This window comes from Mauremys reevesii, linkage group 11 (assembly GCF_016161935.1).
Source record: "Mauremys reevesii isolate NIE-2019 linkage group 11, ASM1616193v1, whole genome shotgun sequence".
Classification (NCBI taxonomy): Eukaryota; Metazoa; Chordata; order Testudines; family Geoemydidae; genus Mauremys; species Mauremys reevesii.
In genome coordinates this window covers 60,740,265-60,765,711 of record NC_052633.1, presented here as the reverse complement: position 1 = coordinate 60,765,711, position 25,447 = coordinate 60,740,265, and the positions used below count along the sequence as shown (strand labels likewise).

At 39.9% G+C, this 25,447-nt stretch overlaps 1 protein-coding gene across 12 annotated transcripts in view; it reads right to left on the bottom strand.

Moving 5' to 3' along the window:
- Positions 1-25,447, bottom strand: part of NCKAP5 (NCK associated protein 5) — a 580,968-nt gene that overhangs the window by 146,217 nt on the left and 409,304 nt on the right. For all 12 annotated transcript variants that reach the window (XM_039495322.1, XM_039495320.1, XM_039495324.1 and 9 more), the window contains one exon: positions 12,114-12,263. In XM_039495322.1, coding sequence (XP_039351256.1) covers positions 12,114-12,263 — 150 coding nt within the window. The remainder of the gene's footprint in view (positions 1-12,113; positions 12,264-25,447) is intronic.

Here is a 25,447-nt window from a genome sequence, read left to right as displayed (position 1 = left end):
GCTGCATTAAATAGATCAGCATGGCAACACACAACACAGAGCTTTCCAAGCCTTTGAAGAGGACAGCAATAATTAATTGTTAGCTGCAAGTGAAAAGCGTCATACTACTACTATAAGAACAGGAGTACTTGTGGCACCTTAGAGACTAACAAATTTATTTGAGCATAAGCTTTCGTGGGCTACAGCCCACTTCTTCGGATGCAACTACTGCTATAGCTACCAAGACGCTCACCAATGACTTTGTCTGCCGGATCTGCTCACAAGCATGCGTTTCACACTTTGGACTTCAGAGTCACTCCAGAATCCACAAAAAGAGAGAGCATGAAAACATCATCGTCGAACCGACGGACTACACACACATGAGTGGCCAGGAAACTGGGGAGAGAGGCTGTTTATGGATGAATCAAATTAAATGTGGTGACTGAAGGAGGACTATTTGCTGTAGATTATTTTTAGGCAATTCAGCGATTATGTTGCAATTCTAAGTAATGGGATTAAACTTTCTTGTAGGCAACAACTGCAGATGAAGCAGTTCACTTCCAGTAAATAACAAGTTTCTTCTCCTTGTTACCAAAGGGATTTTAGACTCCTTGATACTGGAAACTGTATGCTTTCTTGGGTGAAAAAAAAAGTCTATCTTCTAACAAACTAAATAACAAACAAAAAAATTATTCAATATACATCATATGGGAATATTTGTTAAAAAAAAGGAAGCCCAGAATCTATAAACTGCAACATTAAAGATTAAAATTAAGTTGCTTTCTCTTTGAAATTTCAGTTCACCCAAAGGAAATAAGTGTCTTTATAAACACTGTCTCTCTCAGCTACTTGGTTATCAAATAGTCTCTCTCCATAGAGTAATAAAAGCATAATATGGGAAGTATTTGACATACTTCCTCATTTGTTTAATGGTGATGATATGGGGGAAATTACCCTTTTAATACACTGGAACATTTAGCTTATGATCCTAAGTGAACCTTCTCCCAAAAGCTCAATTTATTTAAACAAAACACATTTTCCCATGATAAATTGCAAAGAGTGAGAGGGAAAAACACTATAATTAGAATCAAGGGGAAGGCTTTTTGTGACTCTTCTCAAGTAGAAACTAGGTCTACTATAGTTCAGTTTACTGAAACTTTCATTGACTTTCACTCACCCGCGAGCAATGAGATTTTCACACATGAATTAGGCCTTTCATTGGAAAACTTCAAGATCACAATTTTATGCTACCTCAGTGGCTTGCTATTTTGGTGCAAGAAAGCAAGACTGACAGCAGCCTACGGTCACTAACTTCCTCAGCTTGTGGAACTGAGGCAAATTGCAGAATTTAGGTGCTTGAGGCAGGAGGCTGGTTGCCTGCTACCTAGGTATGTAACAACCTGTAAGAATCACTGATTGGTTACCAATACCTGTCTTAACTGGAAGCTATGTTGTACTTTTAATACAGAATGTGGGTTAGAAGTAGGAAAAAAACAAAATGGTGGCTTTGGGAATGAACTGACTTTCATTCAGGGACAGGGCCAAGTAGTAGTATTTATTATTTAATGACTCTACTGTCCCCAGAGGGCTAGCACCGACATCATCTACATTTCCCACAGGCAGGGCGGCACCAACATACCTTAGATGGGTGACCTGTGCAACGTGGCACCTCCTGACATCCCCGAACCCGATGGTGAGGAGCATTGCGGATGAAGCCGTGCAGGATGTGGTCAGGAAACACATCACCAGGGCCCCCTTCAAGCAGGAAGTTGCCACTTACCTCGGTGGCTCCCTGGAGGTTGAGTTTGGGAAAGAGAGGGGAGACCTGTCCTCTCTCTGGTCCCATGCCTGCAAAAAGAGGATTGGCTGCCGCTGGAAGTGGTGCGAGGAGCGCCAGGAACTGGGAATACTGGTGCCGCGCATAAAGACCTTGGACCACACCATCGTCACCCCAACCGCCAGAACGATGCTGGAAAGGACCCTGAAAGATGCCATCCACTGCCACTACACCGAGAACCTCAAGTGGAAGCCAGACCAGGGTAAGGCGTTCGAGGTGTCCAGCAAGTTCATCCACTGGGCCCGACTCAACTGTATTCCCCTCAATGGAGCTGTCCACCACAGCAACCGGGACAAGTGCTGCAGGAAGTGCACCTATACCAACAAGACCCTGTCCCATGTCCTGTGTGGCTGCAAACACTACTATGGAGCCTGGTGGCACCACCACAACGCCATCCAGAACCGGCCGGTGAAAGCCATCCCGCTGGGTAAGATCACCATCGACTCTGCCATCCCCGGGACAGACAGCCTACTGTGACCTGACATCATCGTAACCAACACAGAAAAGAAGGTCCTCATGGTAAACGTCATGGTGCCATTTGAAAACAGGTCACCGGCCTTCCACGATCCCTGAGCACGGAAGGCGTTGAAGTACACCTTGTAGGCCAACACCCTGAAAGCCCAGGGCTACGAGGTCCAGATAAACACCCTGATCATGGGAGCCCTGAGCGCATGGGACCTCCACAATGAGCCAGTACTGAGAGCGTGCAGATTCAGTTGACGCTACACCCGGCTCATGAAACAGCTCCGACCCATCAGGAGGTCCAGAGACATCTACATGGAACACATCACGGGACACCGCCAGTACCAGGTCGAGTAACCGAGACTGCCAACCAGGGAAATAACCCACTTCCTTTCCTGACAAGCCGAGGGATGCACCCCACCCATGTACTTATTCTGTACACCAATACTGACTTGGACTCTCAATACACTCCCACACCCCAGTCTGGATCTATGCTGGTTATGTGATATGTATGTATGTATATACCTCGTGAACCTTGTAACCGATACTTGCAATCCCCCATAACCCAAGCCTGACCCCAGATGTACAGCACCTTCCCTCTCAACTTGCGTAAATTTGATTTTAAACATTAACTTTAATAAAATTTGTATTATTTGTATTTCAGTAGCCCCTTGAAGCTCCAGCTTCCAACATTCTAGGCACTCTACAGACACACAGAAAGAGGCAGTTCCCGCCCTAAACAACTTACAGTCTAAGTAGACAAGACAGAAACAGGATGTATTGTCATCTGTCAGAGAGCCTCAACAGGCAAATTAGTTTGTAAGTATCACACCAGTACTCCAGATGGTTAGATAAAAATCAAAGTCCTATTTTATTTATTCTTTCCTTGCCCATTTTGGAGATGAAGGGTCAGGACAACAGACATACAAAACACATAAAAGGGCTATCAATATTAATATCTAGAATAGCCAAGTCTAAGGCAGTACTTACTAACTAGTCCCCCATCTCCTCTCTGACCTTTGTTCTCCTCTTAACCAATATAAACCATTTTCTGTTACCTTAATGGGATAACCCACTGAATTGTAAGTCTCCATTTTCCCAGTTGTGACCTTTGTATCCCAGTGGTTCCTTGATTCATGTTTCTGGGTCCAAATCTGTAAAATAAACCCTGAGGAAAGAAAGCCAGCAAGCCAAACTCAGGCACCCTCTCCCCTAGGTACTTGACTGCCCTCTCATATCCCTATTCTTTACAGATAAGGAATTGGAGCACCGAGAAATTAAATTACTTGTACAAGATACAGGAGGTCTGTAGTTGAGCTGGGAACTGAACCCAGATTTCCTGAGTCTCAGTCCAACCCCTAACCACAACCTCGTTCCTCTTCAAGGAAATGTGAGAACCCAGGGCCTAGTGCATGAAAGAAGGCCATCATAGAGAAAGATTTGTGTATTTTGCAAAAACCTTTTCATAAAGTCTCTGTTTACTGTTTTAAAAAAATTGTCTTTTTGAAAGTGCTTTCATTCAGTGTCCTTTGGTTTATTCCCTCAGGCTAACACCATTTGACAGAAAGGTTGCTTTCTTCCTGACTGCTCAATCAAAAGCAAATGGTTTTTAGAGAGTTGCAATGAGAGAACTTTAAAAAAAAAAAAAAAGGGCTAGAACGCTTAATAGTCAGACCTAATTATTTCATGATGAATTCTCCACAATGCGTAAATGTCCGTATCAGACAGATTTTAATAAGCCTTCAAAAGCTGACACAGTATTTATCACTGATTTGTTAATTTAATTCTTTTAAATCAAAATGACTATTGCTTTTAGGGCTAGATTGGGGCCAGAGTCCTGTGTTGCGTAGTGAAGGGCTGCACCATTCCAGGATGATAGATTGGAACATGCCCTCCCAGGTGATCCCTCTATGCACAGGAAGAGTGAAAACTGCTCTATTCACATATCACCCCCACCCCACCCCTCCCCACTCCACCCACAGGCTGGTATAGAGGGGACAGAGCTATGAACTAGACTGTCCCCTGCTCTTTTTTGGGGGACTTGCTCTTTGGTCAGGGGAGGTTGTGAGAAGCAAGCAGTCCTAGGGTTCCCCAGAGCACAAGAACTGCTACTGTGGGAAGCCTTTCCTCGCTGCATAGTTGGAACAGAAACTTCTTGCTTGATGGGTAGGCCAAGCTCTCACAAGACTTAGACCTTTTTGGTATCCCTGCATGGCCAGGGAGGACATACTTGCTAAATAAAGCCTCAAAGGGCTTAAACTGAACACAGAAGTGAAATTCACAAGTAATTCAAGTGATTCAGTAGTAATACATAATGAGAATCCTTTGCTGATCTTTAGCATTTTATGTGGGGTTGTTAGCACTGTCTATTATCAAGGTTGCCTGAGACCTCCCACGATAAGACCTAGTTTTCAGTTGCTCTTCACTTTGCCAAACTTTAACTTTTTGGTCTGAAATGTGCTTTTTGTCATCCCTGTAAAATTTCACCCAAATCTGGCCAAGTTAGAAGTCCTTGGAAAATCACACTTTGCACATGCTCAGTAGAGACTTGATAGTACTTTGCAGCTAAATTCCCCCCAAATTCCATCCACACTGGGCGTGGTCCAGCTTGGGACTAAGCAGGACTTTCCCTGCAATTGCAATTTAGGGATGCTGCGAGCCAGGGCCAGGTACCAGAACTGACAGCAGGAAGCCTCTCTCCCCTGTGCTTTCAGTGACCCTTCAGCTAGGCCCAGGAAGCATGGAAAAGGAAGCTTCTTTATTTGAATGTGGAGAGGACAATAGCTGGATGTGAGGAGAGTGGGGCAAGTAGATTGTGTCAAGGAGCCAGGGAGGGTGGGGAACTGGAGGCTGGTGGTGGGGAGAGGAAACTGGGACTGAGAGTTAGCGTTAGAGTAGGGGGAGACTGGGACTGGCTGGGCACGGAGACTGGGACTGGGAGTTAGGGAGGGTAACAGGGTGCATGACTGGGAGTGCCTAATTAAAGAAATTCTGACTAAGGGTATGTCTTCACTACCAGCCAGATCGGTGGGCAGCAATCGATCCCCGAGCGCTCTCCCGTCGACTCCTGTACTCCAGCTCAGCGAGATGGGAAGGCAGAGTTGACCGGGGAGCGGCAGCAGGTGACTCACTGCGTGAAGACACTACGGTAAGTTGATCTAAGTACGTCGACTTCAGCTACATTATTCACGTAGCTGAAGTTGCGTAACTTAGATCGATCCTCTTCCCTTCCCCCCCAGTGTAGACCAGGCCTTAGAATCAGTGAGGTAGTGGAGAAGCAGTCAGGGGTTCTGTTGAAATAAATAGTATGTGATCATGTAATTAGAGACTGTATCTTAATGCATACACACAAAGGAGTCAAATTAAGGTTGCAAAGGCCACCTTAATTCTGGCATTTCCTAACTTCTGAGTGTTTGACTTTTCAACCTTTTTCACATAGTGTGTATAATATGTAGCTGTACTGGGGGTTGATCCGTGTTCAAAATATACTATGTTGCGCAGGTTTTCCTGACTGCCTTTAATAAAATACATCTCCAATTACTCTTGTGCTGAAAGCAGACAAGAAATTGAAAACCAACCAAAGAGTTGCACTACTCTCCTTAAATCATTAATCTTTTATCTTTTTCAGAAGTCCACATATACAATGAATTTACCAGTGGAATTACTTTTGCTTCGTAAGGGTTATAAGGTGTTTGATCATAACTGCTGGAGTAAATTAAGCAGATTTCATGAGCAGCTAACTGAGAATGCTGATGCCACAAGGAAGTTTTGATAACCAAGAGATCACAATTTGATTCCAATGACACAGAGTGGGGTATAATGGATTTTGAACCATTTGTTATTTGTCATCTGTTTCATTTGATTAAAAATGTATGGTATTTACAGGGTTGGAAGGATTCAATTTAAATCATTAGTTGTCAGTAAATGTCAATTTCACCTGACACACAAAGCGAGAAAAAAAATGTCCACCGAAAGTAGTCAGTGAGTGCAGCCTCCTCGACACTTAGTGCCTTCAAGGATCTGGTATCACAGGACCCTGTTGCCCTGCTGTCATGGCCCTGCTCACTCATTCACTGGCCGAGAATGAGGGGGGTCTGCTTACCATGGGCTGGAGCTGTTCAGCAGTGAGGTGACTTCCCCTGTCCTTGTTATGTGCCTTATCGGGGGCTCCTGCTCCACCCAACCTGGAATGCAGCCTCCCGCCCAAAAAAAGGCCTGAGATTTTGTATGTTTGTTTTAGCTTCAACCGCCTAGCAGTGGGAACTGAAGACTTTATGGGTAAAATTCTGTAATTTAGACTTTTGAATTAGGCTTGTTACAAATAAATAAAGCTTTAACTTTTTGAATCTCAACATCTACTGCCATTAAATAATTATTGCCTGCCCCCTTCATGCAACTGAGAAAATTAAAATAATTAAAAATAAAATGCTTAAAATTCATATTATCTATCACAATTAGAAAATAATAAACATCAAATTCTGCCATGCCTAAGAGTATTTATCAGTCAGTAGGCTGGAAAAAGAATTGCTAGGACTGATAAAAAATGTAAAAAGATCATCATTAAAAGGGCAAATGAGGGAATACTAAACTTTGTCAAAGGGATCATAACACCTCATCTGGGGAAAAAAAAACTTTTGAGTAGGCTGACAGTAAAAACACTTTACTAAATTGCTCTGTATTGTTAACTGAGTAACCGTCTATGCTAAGATGCAGTGTGGTGGTTTATTTGGCAAAGCACTCGACAGTTAATGAGAAAAATAGTGCTAAAAACAACTGCACTGTTAAAGTCATTTTCTCCCTTTTAGCAACATATTACTTGAGAATAAAATGTATAACTGTTTTTACTCTAGAATGGATACTCTTCAACATTCAGTTCAGCATCAGTTTGTACTAGCTTCATCATATTTGCCATTTTGGCAGCAGACCATTCGTGCAGAAACCCATTACTTGCCTTCCAGCTATTGTGGTGATGTTCAATATTCTAAATACTATTAGCATACAAAGAATTCTCTTCCTGTTATGTAATTAGAATGTACGATTATTTTTTCCTATATGGGTAGCATAAAAATATAAGCTGAATAACCCATTGGTGTGCTTCTTTGGGGCTAGGGTGTTGATAGATGGTAACTCCTCCGCTTTAGTATGTTGTTCCTCAAAGATGTTAGTATATAGCAAAACCTTTTTTTGCTACTAGTTCAAATTCATCCCTAGACGAATGATAAATATATTACCGTCTTTAGTGCAGGGAGAGCACACTCCAGCAATAGGATGAGGAGGAAGGGCTGGGAAGAGAAAGGAAGGACTCTGTGCATCCTGGGAATCTCTTAGGTGTTGAAATTGTATATTTGGCTAAATATGTGAAAACTTTCTTGATGCAAATGATCTGAATTCATAAGTAGGTGTCAAATATTTGTTAAAAGAACATGGGGGGGGAGAGAGAGAGTGATGGGGAGTATAAATCCCACACTAGAACGGAAAAGGTTAAGGAGCAGTTCTGGGCCCCTGTAACCCTGTACCCCCTCCTTTCCCCAAAGCTGCAGAGCATGCTCCAGCTGGAGGAAGGACTTTAAAGGGAGCCAGACAGCTTAGATGGGGGAACAGGTCAGATCTACCCTGAGTGCTCCAGACCAAAGGTGCCACAAAAGCCTCTGCTGGGGAGGAAGGGACTACCAGATGACTCTAGCCAGGCTGAAGGTTCAGTTACCCTTCTCCCTTCCCCTTTTGTTATATTAAGTTGGACTTTGAGACCATGGAAGGGGGTGGATAGTAGGAAGTGGTCCAAGGAGGCAGTCTTGAGGCAAACCCGGGTGCCTGATTTAGTTTGCCTCGCACAGGGCCCAGAGTAAGAGCTCAGTGGAGTGGAAGGGTCCAGGCTCCTTTATCAAACGCCCTCGCCATACAGGGATATAACCGTCACTTCCACCCCTCCCAGAAGTAAGGAGAAGGTGGAGATGCTGAAAGCCTCATGGGAAGGACCAGGCATCTTCAGGGGCTAGGAGATAAACTGAGGATTCTCTCTTGTCAGAAGGATGTGGAACCCTCTACAATTTGTTGAACGCTGCTGCCCCGAAAGGGGGGGAATGAGCTAAATTGGTGACCCAGCTGGAGGACTGAGTTGATACACAACCAAAAGGCAGGTCAGCCCAGTTCTGGAGGAGTTGCTGACAGGAAGCACCAGAGACTGGGAGGGGGAAATTGAGAGACCAATGACCTAACTACTAAGTGATGCCACCAGTAAGCCCAGCTCCTGGAATACATACATACATAGATACATAGACACACATAGTATATTTGTGAAAATATTTATATATTGAAAATATTTTTAAATCACACACATACGCTATATTTCTGCCAACTTTTTAAATAAAATTTCCACTGGGGGCCAACAATTTTGAGTGGGATTTTTAGGAGGTGGTGTTATGACTAGGGTGGCTTCCAAAGGAAGTAAGGGCTTGTCTACATTACCCGCTGGATCGACAGGCAGCGATCGATCCAGCGGGGGTCGATTTATTGCGTCAGACGCAATAAATTGACCGCCAAGCACTCTCCCGTCGACTTCGGTACTCCACCGGAGCAAGAGGTGCAGGCGGATTCGACGGGGAGTATCAGCAGTCGACTCACCACAGTGAAGACACTGCGGTGAGTAGATCTAAGTACGTTGACTTCATCTACGTTATTCATGTAGCTGAAGTTGTGATCTCCCCACCAGTGTAGACCAGAGCTAATAGAGCTAGGAAGATACACAAGGCTTGAAAAGACATTACAAGTCTGTGATACAAATTTATAATCAGATGCTTTATTTTAGCTTTTATTAGTTTGATGAGACTAGGTGCATCTTGCAAATTCCCATCTCAAACTGTGTCCAAAATTATCTACTCTTATTTTACTGCCTGGTGTACATATACTTAGTATCTCTATCTACTGTATTAATCTATAATGCTATTTTAAAATACCAATTGTATCTGAGATGAGTGTTGAGGGCCTTTATGTTCCTTATATTTGGGACTGCATACCTATTCAGGAGAGTCCTTGAGCAAACCTAATGGAACTTAACCACTTAAGCAAGTGCTTTCCCGAACTGAGGCCAAGCAGTTTTGTTTAGAACAATGTATCCTGCTCACAAAGGAAGCAGGAGATGATATTACTTCTACACAACTCAAATAATACACTTTATTAACAGAAATGTTATACATGCAATTCATTTAACCAAAGTAAGTATTAAGACTTAGAAAAAGAAATAGAGAAAAAAATTAAGTGTTTTGGATAGTTGTTGAATGGAAATACTCTCTAGCATATAAATAGTGTGCTTACTACTCATGGGTTTACCGTGGTTTTAAATCACTGACTGAATGTGACATGTGTCACATTGTGCTGGGGTTCATTGCATGATAAGCTATGTCACATCTAACTATATATTAAATTATTTCTTGGTGCCTTCTTCTGATATTAATGTATGCTAATGCTAGCAATCCACTGCTTGTAGAGAGAAATATATAATGAAAATATTTTCTTGTAACACTTTTTTTCCCCAAAAAAATACTACTGGTAAAATTATGCACTGGGCCAACAAACAATTTTTAAAAAGGAATCAGCTCCTCCAAATGGTCTTCCATTGATCAAAGTCTGATCAAAAAATTTCCAACAAAACTATCTCAGTGAAAAATTGAGTTTCCAACGAAATAACATTTTTCATTAAAAGAGTCTGCTTTCTGCAGAAAATTTTGAATTTTCATCTTGTACACTTTGGACAAAACTGCAAACTTTTCAGCCAAAAAGATTTGGGTTTTGGCTGAAAATTTTCCTGTTCCAGTTTTTCCAAATCTCTCCACAGGGGAAAAAAAATTCCAAACAGCTCTGCATCAGTTACCATACAGTGGGCCAAATCCTGACGTTAGTTACCTCCATGCATATGCTAGTGATAGCACAATGTGGTCCTGAGAAAGGAAATATTCATGAGTTTTGCTTATAGGCATAATCTTAATGCATAACACTGCACAGATGGATAGACTAACTTTACTATGTGCTTTATAAGACTTGTTAATTTTATGAATCATGTCTGATAATTGTAATAATTTGAATACTCAAGATGAAGGAACCTGCTAATTGCTTTACTGTGAATGTAATGTCAAATACCCATTTTCTGTTTTTTTTAATACATTAATGAAATACTAAGATTAATTACTCTCAGAATACTAAAGGATGAGAACTGCTAATTGCAAGTAACCGAGAAAATGTATCTCTTGATTAATAAACCGAAGAGCTTTCAGCCTTTGACATAAAAATTTATACCCTCCAAGAAAAAACAAGGGCAAGGATATATAACATTAAACCAACACACAATTAACAACACTTTGTTTTAATTATCTTTGGGCACAATTTAATGTTGGCCCTGCAGTTCATTTTTCTTCTTTGACTGCTCATTAGACTATTTATGTAGATTAATTCTTGAAGTATTGGCATTTGCTAATACATGGTTTTTTACAAGCTACTGCACAAAGCTGACATCAGTGAGGAAACCTATTAACTGACCTCCCAGAGACAGATCTTGTCTGTCCATAATGTTATGTTTTTTTTCCTTCTAGGCAGTTTGCCATAATTGATAAAAGGTTATGACTTTATTGAATGATTTCTTATCAGCTGAAAGGACATAAAGGACTGAACAGTCATGTGGACTGACTGAAAACAAGCCCAAGGGAACTCAAATTATGCATATTTGGAAAAATAAATTTACAAGGAACCTCAAGTCACTCAACATCAATGATACAATTAAGACTGAATAAGTGCTTTTGTTTATTTCAAGTTCTATAGACCTAGGTAAAATGCATACAGATTATGAAGCAATTGTTCTATGTAGGAATAGTGAGAATTAACATTTAATATGTTTATTTTAGTGATATTTGTGTGGGTCTTTAAAGGGAAAATATATTTACAGACATAATTATAAAGACCTGGTATAATTTTAGGTGAGGCCTGTGCTTTGTACTTAGATCTGAACACACTTACCACTTTTTGTTTTATTTTTGTTTTACAAAATCTTCCAGGACACTAATATTGAACTTGATTTTTAATTGAATTGGGAGTATAATCAAGTGAGAATGTTATGTGGATTATGAAGCAGAAGGAGAATTTTCCTGTTTGCTTAAACCAGAAATCTATAGCCCCAATGACTGAATTGTTTTTCTCAATCTCAGGCAAAACTCCTGCTGAGATCACTAGAAAGCATTTGTATACTGTACTGCTGAACCACTGTATAAGAAACTGAACAGAGTACAATGAACTGAGCACTGAATAAGAACTTCAGATTTTGATTCTATGTTGGTCCAGACCTTGATTCCGATCCTTGAGGTTATTACATCATGCTTAAGTACATGGACATTGAACTCAGTGCAGTTACTCAGGTGCATTCTTCTTGGGGGGTCTGGTAAGGACTGTGAGGTTTTCAACAATAAATACTCCAAATACTGCAACTTCAGCAGTAAACACCAGAGTGAAGTAATGCCATTTTTATGATGGTTATTAAATCACGTATGCTACACGATTTAAAAAATTAACACTTGAAACAAAGTCAGAATGTGTCAATGGGTTTGATTGAGCCTATAGCTTGAACTGAATTAAAATTATTTATGAAGTACTTTTTAAGGATATATGATCCTTGACATTAGAGAGAGTAGTTCCAAGATGGAACTTTCTGCTCATCCTTGATAAATGAATCATGATAAAAAATACTGTTACATGAGTCTAAGTGAACTAAGAAAGACAGGATTTATACCACATTGATTCAGTACCACTATAAGAAGGGGTATACTTTTATGTGTAAAGTTATTTTATTTCTTACCTCCAGAGCTTTCAATCGTTCTAATAGCAATTTTGTCTTTTCTTTCTCTTCTTCAGTACTGCTATTTTCACTTCTTGAATCTCCATCTACTGCAATATGAATGTGTTCCATAGTTTCTTTGCATTTTCTGTCCTCTTCTAACAGTTTTTCCTAAAAAGATTAAGAATTGTTTTCATTACACACAAGAGCAGATGAAATTAATTATGTAAGAGTAAATGCCTAGGAATTTCCTTTGAGAGCCAATGTGCGTGAAGTAATATCTTTTATTGGACCAACTTCTGTTGGTGAAAGAGACAGGCTTGTGACCTACAGAGAGCTCTTCTTCAGGTCTTCTCAAAAGCTCTCTCTTCTCAGAAGACCTAAAGAAGAACTCTATGTAGCTCAAAAGCTTGTATCTTTCACCGAAAGAAGTTGGTCCAATAAAAGATATTAGCTCACCCACCTTGTCTCTCTAATATTATGGGATCAACATGGCTACAACAGCATTGCAAACAACATAGGAATTTCCTTTGCACATGCAAAAAAGAGAACTTGTACCTTGTTTGGGATCACAGTACTCATGAAGATTCTGCTGAACGTATTATGGCCTCAGTCCTGCAAAAGGGTGTGCATGGGTGAACCTTTATACCCTACCTGAATTCCCTGTGAATTTAATGGGACTCTGTGCAGATGTAAGAGTCTGTCTTCTGCAGGTTAGAGACCTAGATTATCATTAACAAAACAACTTTTGCATTTTCTTTAAAAGTTGTCGCAACAAGAACTTGGCTTCTAATACAAGTGCTCTGCCACTGACATACAGTTTACCTAGGGACAACCAGCATAGAGGCTTATACTTAATATATGGCATCCTTCTTCATCTAGTGCTTATTCATGAACTATCATTTAGGGCTCAGAATCTATTGTTGGATATTGATTTCAGCACAGGATATAAACTAATGTATAACTAGAGATAACCAAAGTAACAGGAAGTTTCCAAGTATGTCTTTTGAAAATAAATGAGACTTAGGCTCCAAAGTGACATAGAAGCTTTTTAAAATTTTGCTCATAATCCAGAAATTTTGCATTCAATTAACTTTACTTAATATGTGTGTTTTGGGGTTTTAGCTTGTGATAGGCGGACTCATTTTTGCTTAATTTCAAGCCCCGCTGAACAGCATCATCATTATTTAGGGCTAGATTGCCTATTACTTCTAGCCTAGAGAAAGGGTTAGCATGTAGCTGAGCTGCCCTAGGAGCAACATAGGGAAGGAAATGTGTTTCAGTTGCTCTCCTGCTCTTCCACTCTGTTCCCAGGAAGTAGGAACTGGATACCAATCTTTACCACTAGAATCACAGAATATCAGGGCTGGAAGGGACCTCAGGAGGTCATCTAGTCCAACCCTCTGCTCAAAGCAGGACCAATTCCCAACTAAATTATCCCAGCCAGGGCTTTGTCAAGCCTGACCTTAAAAACCTCTAGCAGATTCCATGACCCTATCAACTTAATCTGCCCAACTGCATGGTGGAGGAAGGCAAATGTAAGAGAATACCAGGAATGTGGCCCTGCTTGTCAAAATATATGTAGCAGAAATGTGGGCAAGCCATAGAGGAGAATTGGGCAGGGGGGGCTTTCTCCCCATCGAGCCCCTGTGCAGCCATGTAGGCAAGACCACAACTGGCACTAATTGCTTGTTGAGAGTAAATAGTGTACTCTATGATGTAAAGAAGAAACAGAGGACAAGGACTATCACCTCAAGAAATTTAAAATCTAAGGCCCCCAAAGACTTCTCCACATGTATAACTTTACACACAAAGACAATCCCATTGTGATTACTGGGATTCTTCACATGTGTTAAAAGTATATGTAACACCAACAGACCCTGGTTGTCGGTGGGCAGGATCAAACCTGGGACCTCTGGATCTTAATGCATGAGCCTCTACTGCATGATCTAAAAGCCATATATATGACTGTTAGCTAAGGCTGTAGAGCAGACTCATTAATCTCTCTTTCTAAGTGGTCTTGGTGTCCACCACACCCAAGAGGTATATGGGTTACATATGCATATGCAGAAGCGTTTTGAGGATTAGCACCTAACCGGATGAATAAAATGATACACACATACATTTTACTGAGAGTGGAAGGATCAGTGGGTGACGCAGAAATTTTATTTTATTTAAATGTTGTTTTTGTTAAGTGATTAAGTTTGGTGAGTTTCACAGGAGACCTGTAGAAAACACGAGTTTGAATACTGAACAGCACTAACTCAGTAAGTTATGGATCTCATTCTACAATTAGAGACAAAGAGGGTGGCAAAAATGAGCTGAGAGCAACAGATCCAAAGGAAAACTATCCTGAATGTGAGATATTGTGCAAAAGGAGCAAAGGCGTAAGGAAAAACAGACACAAACACAATGTTATTATTCATAAGACACTCATGGTGGACTCCACAAATCAATGTAGGCGCCTAACTTCTACTGAAATCAGTCACTGAAATCAATGGAAGTTAAGGTCCTAACTTCTATCTAGACACCTAAGTTGCTTTGTAGATTCCACCCTCAACACAGACAATAAAATATACACTGTCCCTTACCCTGAAGAGCTTACAATTTAATTGTGTATATGAAGTGAAAAGTGGAAGTAACAATGGTAGGGATAAGCAACAGAGAGTCCTGTGGCACCTTTAAGACTAACAGATGTATTGGAGCATAAGCTTTCGTGGGTGACGAAGTGGGTATTCACGATCCAATACATCTGTTAGTCTTAAAGGTGCCACAGGACTCTCTGTTGCTTTTTTACAGATCCAGTCTAACACGGCTACCCCTCTGATACTTAATGGTAGGAACAGGAATGGGAAATAGGAAGAAAGGAAGAACAACTATAAAAAGATACCATGGGGATGGGTGACCTTACAAAAATCTAGATAGCAATATAAAATCACTTGGATATGTTATGTGCACTTCATGATAGTTCTGATATATATCTGCATATATCTGCACACTGTGGAAAGGCACCTTCTCGGTCTCACCAGTCTCAGCTGTTTTTAGCCTTGGCGAGACGGGCTTGGGGTAAAACAGTCCCTCTTGGTTGCACAGGGGCAGTCCGCTCCTTTTCTCAGTCAGTATTTTAGGCTTGTTTTTCTCCCTTATGGGAGGGAATGCAGCCTCCACTCCTGGTGAGGCTTGCCGTCTTGCTGCTCCTCACCTACTGGCAGCTTGACTCCCACCCCGCCTCAACAAGGGAGGGTTTAAAAAGGTCTCAGGCAGCCCATAGTTGGAATCAGCTGATCCTAATTGTCTTCAGGTAACTCTCTCTCTCTCAGCTGATCCTGATTGACCTGTAGTCACCCCTCCTTAGCTGACAGGGAGGAGGGCCTTTTACCCTTCTGGGACTGTTTTCTACCCTGCCCTTGCAGCTGTCTGTCCTGAGTTTATCACAACACTTATGGGTATTTTGTACCAGCCTATATTTTGAGAGGTGCTTTCTTATTTCTAATATATAGCACATGCTCTGTAATGATTTAATGGCTTGAACAATACATTCAAACCATTTTCCCTTTTCAAGTTGTCCTGAATCGGGAAATCCATGTAAAACTTTATCAACCAATTCAGAAAACAGTTTGTTATAATGACTCATCTTTGATGCATTGCCGGCATGAATGACGCTTTTAAAGACAAAAATACAACACAAATGAATGAAGCCTAGTAATGGAAGGACATCTTAACACCCATACAAGGGCATCCTAACTGCCAACTTCATTAGCTTGTTAAAGGAGAGTGTGTAGGAAAGCATGACCCCAGACACTTCACCACAGAGGTGGGAACAATGTGATTCCTATCAAAGTAAATTGCAGAAATCAATGACTTTATCTAATACAATGCTTAGAATAAAGAAATGACTTCTCACTCTTCTTTGAATTACAAAATTTGATGTCCTTGGGAGACAAGGTTGCATTACCGAAAATTCACACTGTCAACTAAAACAGAAATACATATTTGAGCATTGTTTGCTCAAAAATGATAATTCAAACAAAGATGCTTAATAATGTTACCCTATAACAATATATACATGCTAAACAGAATACGGTCAAAGATCAAATCCCATTATAAAGAAACTGGGTCTCCTGCTCCCACTGAAGTCAATGGGAATTTAGCCATTGAGTTCAATGAGAGGATTGGCCCACTGGATCAGATTCTCAAGCTGGTGTAAATATGAGGCTATACAGATTTTAAATAGTTAATGTTCTGGCCTATTATCTCTACATATACAAAATGTTCCATAAAAGACATAAGTAGTACACTGATGATGTATCTTTTGGTCTAATCCTTCAATTCCTATTGCCAATAGAGCCAACAGTTGAAGATAGACCCAGTGCAGCCTCGAAACGGTAAGAGTTCTCGAATTAATGTGAACATATAAATCACTGAAGACACTGATCTATGAAACTTCACAATGCAACAACCTCACTGAGATTTGTCAGAAAGCTGGATTTCAAAAAGATGAACTAAGAGGGAGCAATTCAATTTCCCTTCTCCACCAATACATTTAGATGAAAATGACAAACTGACATTGGATGAAATCTTGCTGAAATTCCATTATTTTCATTATGGTGAAAAGCAACTGTCCTCCCTAGCATCCCCACCTCCAGTACTGTGAGAATATTCTCATTAACAAAGAGGCATTCACAATCATAATTTTAAATAAAACAACAGTACAGTAACAATATCTATAGAAGAAAACATGAGGGACATTTTCAAAAGACCATACTTCCTTTTTGGTATGGCACTGGAAAAGAAATCTGACCACGTCTAGGAATTATACAATTTCATGAAAAACATTTGGAAAATAATCAAGTTACTATTAAAATATTTCATTTAATTACAAAGACATTTCAAAACATTAAACAAAAAGAGTGAATGATTAGAAGACACACAGTAGCAAATTCAGTTAAGAACAGCTTCAAGAGACTCTGAAGTATCCACAGGCGACAGGTTTCCAGTAGTGTTCAGCTCCTATGAAGCCTGAGAAGAAATATGCCCAGATTGAAAAAGAATGCCTGGCAAGGAAACAAATGCTTCATCTTCCTGCTGTTATTATTTATATTACAATAGTGCCTAATAGAACTGGGGTTCCACTGTACCAGGTGGTGTACAAACATATAGGGTGACCAGATGTCTCAATTTTATAGGGACAGCCCTATATTTGGAACTTTGTCTTATACAGGTGCCTATTACTCCCCACCCTGTCCTGATTTTTCATATTTGCTATCTGGTCACCCTACAAATATATGCTATGAAATGGTCCCTACTCCATGGAGCTTAAAATCCAATTTGGGATCTTATGACCTAATTTGGCAGTTTACAACCTCAGAGTCACTTGCACTGACTGGGAATCTTTTTGTCTGTTAACAGAACACAATCCATTAGTGTCATTGATCAGCTGTCAGGCATTAATAAATAGAGCACTTGCCTGTCTTAACATTAAGCCACATGAAACATATGAAGAACCATTAACATCAGAGTACATTCCAGAATAAGAGCTGTCAGCAGTAACCTACATGCTATCAGAGTGTCGTGTGACAGAGACCTGTCTGAAACAAAAAGGTGACTTAAAGGGGGTCAAGGCTGTTTGTGTAACTGGAGTGGCTGATATCTTTATTAGCAATTGCTGATGATGTGACCCAGTCTTCACCCTGACAGCACTAAAAAAAGTACCTGTTTTATAACTACCCCAGTGCTAGCAATGCTGTAAGTGCTAAAAGAGACAGCCTCAGGTGTTTTAAACACTCAATCATGCAAATCTGCTTAAGTGGTAAAAATGCCAGAGCCCTGTCTATACTTGCTGCACCATTGTTGGCTGCTGCTTGTACTACAAATACTAATTTTGCTAGCACACATGCTGAGGAAAACCAGCTTACTAGATAGATGTCTCACCTCCTCCCAACAGGTAAAATTAAGAAACACATAACAAAGAAAAAGCAATACTCCATTCCTGGTACTTATTGTTCTGGCTACTAATAAGGAATCATTAGAAAAATTACCCTCTCACTCACAGAAGTTGGAGCTTATCTCCATGATTATCACAGCCAGATTGTGCTTAATATGCACTTATGTGGAAAACCAAACCATTTTCAGACATAGTGAGGCTCCTGCAGATGCAAACCATGTCGGTATATCACGTTCAGCTGTTGGACTATGAAATGTCAGCTTCTACTTTTTTGGTTATAGTCTCTTTAATTTTTAAGTCATTGGACTTTGTTAAAAATAGGAGATTGATCAGTGATGTAAACTCATACTAAGCAGAGATCTGATGTGAGAATACTGCTTTAGAAACACTTCTAACCCAGGAATGAAACAGATAAAAAGCACATGGCATGGGATAACTTCAACATTATTTGTGAGGCAGAAAAGTACCTCTGCTATATTATAATCATTCAGACACACAGCTCCAATTATAAAACAAACAAACAAACCTCCATGCTATATTTATCAACACATAGTCAGCAAAAGTGTATATATTGTAAAGTAACATTAATACTAGCTCCCAGTGGGTATCTGCCCCCAATTAGTTAAACTGCAAAGTTCTTCTCTGGAAGCTATCAAAATGCACTGAGATGCCTCTGAGGCTTCCAAAGGTTCAACTCTCCTTGAGTCTTCTCTGCTATTCTAAATGCATAAACTTGACCTCAGTACTCTCTACATTTCAGTTACAAAACAATATACAAGATAACTGATGCAATAATAAATTCTGAAAGTTGTTTCTTGCAATGTCGCTATACAGTCTTGATATATTCCTATATAAAGTACATTAAATGCTATTTTCTCTGCAGACCTCCTTGTGTTCAGCACTATCCCTCATCATGAGTGCATGACATGGAAGAAGAATGTTCAGGCTGCAGATATGGATAGTGAATGTACATGGAGTTCTTCACAGGAAGTCTTCATGCTGCCATAAGACAGACAGTCCAGGGCTGTGCACAACTCACTCAAGTAATTTGACTGGACAAGTTGAAAAAAAGCAGCAAATGCTCCCAATGACTGGGGGTGGATGGATCACTACAAAAACTAATTTCCCTCTGCTGATACTCACACCTTCTTATCAACTGTTTGAAATGGGCCACCTTGGTTGCACTGGCCTCATTAGCACTACAAAAGTGATTTTTCCCTTGGTATTCACCCCTTCTTGTCAACTGTTGAGACTAGTCCACTTTCACCTTAATCGAACTGGCTCGTTAGCACTGACCCCTTCACTTGGTAAGGCAACTCCCATCTTTTCATGTGTTGTGTTTTTATACCTGCTACTGTATTTTCCACTCTATGCATCTGATGAAGTGGGTTTTAGCCCACGAAATCTTATGCCCAAATAAATTTGTTAGTCTCTAAGGTGCCAAAAGGATTCCTATAGTTTTTTCTTGATTTGAAATATATTTATTCAATATATCATTGCTTTAGACAGCACATTAACAAATGCAATAATAATGTTTTCTTGTATAGCTACATCTTTTGTTCAGTACAAGCTGACTGAATTTGAACAAAAAGAAAAGGATTCACATAAATCAGAAGCAGAAACATTGCAAATTGTTCATAGTTTAACATTACGGCTGTCATGCAAAACATATAAAATTCCTCTTTTTCATCTCTGGATTTGACTTACAAAACGAACAGAGTGAGCAGTAAAATCCCCTAGATTAAATGTGTATGATGGATAAGAGAACAAAGTGTTTTCTTTATGTCTCTAATATGAACCCATGACCACTCGCATATCAATCAATCTACTACACATTATTCTTCACTCAAAATACTCCTAAATGTTGCAGGCTATCATCCTTATTGAACAGTTCTGCAGAGTTACATTAATAAATTTTCTGATGATGCTTTTATTGCCTGTTCCATCTATCAGCAAACATTTATTTCTTTTGAAAAAGTTCAGATTTAGAAGGCATGTAAAGTAAAGGGAAACTGCATAGTGAAATGAAAAATGGAGAAAAACTTAAGACTAATCCTAATTAAATGGCTAAAGCGGAGCAAATAGCTTATTAGATGGATAATGGAATATGGAGTCTTTTGCCACTAGGTCAGCAGTTGAAATGTAATCTGTAATGACCAAGAAGTAGAATAGTTGTCCGGTGACTCATAAGAAATGAGTTGCTGTTGGTCTCATCCAGTCCATAGTAAACAGATATCTACATTGCAAACACCGCCATTGTATCTAGGACTTTTGTTGTCTGCATTGATATCAAGGACTGCATAGATAAGGGAACGGAATAACACTTTCAGCTTTGGTGACCCTTTCAAAGACATGATGGCAGGGCAGTAAGGGAGTAGCCTGTAGCATCTGGTGTTACAGTGATGTGCGTAGTGTGTGATAAAATGAAAATTTCAAATTCATTCGATGGCTATGGAATTTGCACAGAAAAATGATACTAAGGGACAAATTCTGTGGCTCCTACTGATGTTGCATGCATGTATATGTGGGCAAAATATCCACTGCATTTTCTCATATACATTTGTAATCTGTTATAAAATGGTTCATCACAGTATTGCAAAAGTAAATCAATTTTCTTTTCTCACAAGGAAACCTATCTTAAAGCTAAAAAGGAACACAGCATTTAATGTAGCTCTAGGAATTTGTGAGTATTAAAATATCTACAGTTAATTGAAGCAAGATGAGCCAGATTCTGCTCTGATTTAAATTTGGGGTAAATTTGAAGAAACTGCAGTGAAGTCAATGCAATTACTCCAGATTTACTTTGGCAGAATTTAGCCCTATTTAAAAAAAAAAGACTGTATTCTCATTGCCCAGGTAAAGGAGGTCAAATGCTTATTTTGATCAATTAAAGAACTTTAAGGTAAAAAGTTTCCCTGCCATGAATCTCATTGTTGGTGTTCAGAAACACCAATGTATTAAAGATCCTTACTCAAGCTTCACAGAGCTATGCTAGTCAATTTATTCTGCCTGTTCTTCCCTTTCTAGGGATTACCACAAAGAAGCTACAAAGAACATAGCTCAAGAAAGGCATTTACTAGTATTTTGGAATGCCGGCATATTAATTCTCATGGGAGACAATGTCAGTGCAGGTACAGAGACCAGAGCCAACTATGCCTCATGTAGAATTTAGATACAAAGCAAGTATAGTACTGTAACTGAGGTTCTCTTTGGCAGGTGCCATGAAATATTTAGTTGGCTGTAGAACCAACCAGAGATGCAAGCATGGAATGTATTTTTTGGATGGGATTCTCAACTGTCAACACCATTCAGTGGATGGAATCTATCAGTGATATGGCTTCAAAGATTTGCTAGACTAGCTAGATCTAGGCATTCCATTTGTCTTAACCAAGAGATGCAGGAGCTAGAGGATGCTTTGTTGGCTTTGGTAGGCAACAGGGGAAGATGGCTATTAGGAGAAAGTGGTGGTGATCAAAATCTCTCATATATGGAAATCTAGCTAACACAATAAGTATTTGTCTATGAGTGATAAGAGGATAGGATTTTTTACATTTCCTGCATTTAGTTACTTACTTTTACCAACTACAAGTTATTTACTTTTCCTGCATATAGAAATGTTGTTTGTCATAATTTTGGTTAGAGACGGGCCTGAAACAAACTCTGGATCTCAGCTCTATAAAGGGCCTAACCTAAATTTGAACATTCTCCAATTTGGGAGTTCAGTATCCTGATTGGAACTTTCCCAATTAGAGTGATAAGTATGAGCTGAGAATTCAGATCCAAATCCTTGATTCTAATCTGGGATGTCGGTAATTACCTTAGAAAGCTTGGCTGTATTGTAGATATCTGACTCACAATATTGTCTCACTTGTTAATAAATCTTTGTTCTTCCCTAACCTCTTGGCTGCTGTTTTAATCTCAGAAGCAGTAACTAAGAAAGGGGAGAAATCTAAATCTAATTTGGCTGCTTCAGAAATATGGTTGAGAACTGTAGATGAAAGTTAGAATGATAACCATTGTTAGCCTTGAGACTGGTCTTTAAGAAATATGTGGATTAATTTTGTGGCAGTGGTTCTAGTTCATATTACAGCCTTTAAAATAAAATCCTGCAAATTCCCTTGTCTTGAACAATAGATCTGTAATGCAAGTGGCAACAAACTATTTTCAGGACAAATAATATCAGTATAAGGATGTTCAGCCCGTAAAATGATAATATGCCAAATAAAAAAAATTGATGTATATATCTTTCTTGCTATTTTGCTAAACAAAAAATGTATATCATAGTTTTATAAACTTCTTAAAATATTATACAAATACTATAAATATACTTTATATTTACAAATAATAATATTTTATACTTCTATAGCACCTTCCATCCAAAGATCTCAAAGTGCTTTACAAATCTCAATAAATCATACCTCCAAAACATAGAAAGGGTAGTATCATTTAGTTGATGTTACAAATGGAGAAACTTATGAACAGACAGATTAAGTGACTTGATCATACAGGAAACCCATACTATGAATCCATACCTAGGAACACAACCCAGGTTCTATCAGATTCCCACTCTCATGCTTTAGCAATAAGACAATCCATCCTTCACCGCTTAGAAGTGCTTCAGGAACATCGCTGCTTTTCAGCTAGGGTGGAAAGAAGGGATGTAAGAGGCAGATGTTGAATGATATAGGGGAACAAGATTGCAGCCTGGGAAAGGCAGCCAGATGATTACCATATCTAAACTTTATTTATCACCAGCAACTGGGACATGACCCTCACTCTAGAGTCTGTAGGCTATCCCTGCACACAGGAAGAATATCTGCAGGCATTAGGGCAGCATGAATCACCCTAGACAGGCTGTGAATCTGGCTGTATGATTTTTCAAAGCTCTTGTGTCTGCATTTCTGTGTTATGGCTGTATGATATTCATAGGTCCCAAAAAACATCAATAAGCTGCTTTTTTGGGGTGTGGGTGGGATGATTCCACAGAAAAGATACAGGAAGAAGGTATGGCTGAAAGGAAATATAAAGATGGTTTAGAGGAAAAGTAGACGTGGGAGCCGGATCTGTCCAATGTAGTGCTACAACCACATGCTACTTGGAATGTGTAAATGGAATGTTCTGGAAATGAGAGAATAACTTATTTTCTAAGAAACAGGCACATACACTGCATATTTTTAATACAGAGACAGGCACATGCTGTTAGACTTCACTGTGTTATACATAACTCTACATGGTTGTTGCTCTATGATACTGAATGATAAACAGACAAGAGCAATGAAACTGGAAAGCTTGTGCAGGTATGTTCTTTGATATGAAAATTTAGTTTTGAATTATGTACATTAGCATCATCATTCAACTTTTAGATACAGGAAACTAGTCTCTAGGTATGTAACTGTAGGGACAGATTACACAAAGCCTGCACCAGAAGCTAGAACAGAAACTTTTAAAGGGCTCCCAGTAGCAGAAATTACCCCGAGGAATATTTGTGGCAGATGACGACACAGGTTTCTCCTCTGCTTAGTGGAGCCAGGGTAGCTCCAAAAGTGGGCAGAGGTAGCCAGGGAAACCAGGGATCTCCTGTGGAGCTGCCAGCAGAATGTAAAGTTTCTCTCCCCATTCTCCTCAGGAAGGAGGTGGCAGGGAAAAGTAGGCCTCCCCTACTGTGAATCTGCTCTGTGGCACAGCCGGTCAGGTTGGTGCAGCTCTTCACTGTATCAGGAGTAATTCTGGGACTTTATCTTTCTCTATCACAGGGGTCAGCAACCTTTCAGAAGTGGTGTGCCGAGTCTTCATTTATTCACTCTAATTTAAGGTTTCGCATACCATTAACACATTGTAATGTTTTTAGAAGGTCTCTTTCTATAAGTCTATAATATATAACTAAATTATTGTTGTATGTAAAGTAAATAAGTTTTTAAAAATGTTTAAGAAGCTTCATTTAAAATTAAATTAAAATGCAGATCTCCGCGGACCAGTGGCCAGGACCCGGGCAGTGTGCGTGCCACTGAAAATCAGCTCGCGTGCTGCCTTCGGCACACGTGCCATAGGTTGCCTACTCCTGCTCTATCATCTGATATAGACCCTATGGCATTCCTGACCCCAATCCAAACATGTGAAGAGTCAGGGTGAAATACAAAGAAGTATCTGACACTTCATGCTATCTTGACCTTATAAATGAAACCAGTTTTAATGTGCGCATATTCCTTTAAAATATGAAAGTTATAATGCTGTACCATTGTCTTGGGTGTGTTTCCAGGAAGAAGTCAAAACCAGGTGCTTTCTTCAATGCCTTTAAAGCCCTCAGTATCGGCGTTGCCCTACCAGCAATCCATTTCTAATCATAGCTTCCCTTTGAAACCAAAGCATTTCAGGAGTTCTGTTACTGAAACATTATAATTTGATGTCACGCCATAATTTTATATAGATATGACACTATACAAAAAAGGATGGAGACACATTTATTTTTTGATCAATTGGATGACCTGACCCCTAGCTGGGGTGAATACCTTTGAATCAGAGGCAGCTCAGACCAAAGATACTGCCTTAAAAAAAATCCTGTTTCATTCCGGGGCAGGTTTAGACTTTTAAATTTAACTAGAAGCCTTTTTTCAACACTACAATGTATTTCAACAGCTGCTTTCACCCAAGTCGAAGACAATGACCCTCCACCTCTTCCTCTGCTTCTCCAGGGTCCAGGTCTTCTGCCAGGCAGCAGGTTTGACACCACTATCAAGAGCCCAATAGAACCACCCTAGGATTATAAGCACTTCTATCCAGTTCCTTCCTACATTTCCCCCCATCCCCCATGCTTTTTAGGGAATCTTCTCATAAGATACTGTTGAAATAAGAGGTTCATTTCCTCTTATAACTCACAGCAGTAGAGGATGTCCCTTTAGAGTTCAGGGGAAGTGAGGCTTATTCCCATAATGTTCTCATCCCAAAGAAGAAAGGGTGATGATGTCCCATTATGGATCTTTGATATCTCAAAAAATTCATCTACCATTTCAAGTCCAGGCTGGTGACTCTGGCTTTCATAACTCCCTCATTAGCGCCTCAAGACTGGTTCACAGCTCTTGACCTGCATGATACATATTTCCATGCATTTATTAATCCAACCCACAAGATTCCTAGTGGTAACAGCATTTGGTCTTCCCACAACAATGAAGGTATTCACCAATTGCTCGGCATTCGTGGCAGCTCATCTAATAACATAGAGAATCCAGGTCTACCCATAACTTGATAGCTGGCTGATCCAGGGAGGATCACCCCAGCAGGTGACCAACTCATTTCATATAACCTTAAAACTCCTTGTCACTCTGAGCCCCAAAATCAACAGAGAGAAATCCACACTGGTTCTGTCTCAGAGCACAGAGTTCATAGGAACAGTGTGAGATGAGTGAACGTTTACCTT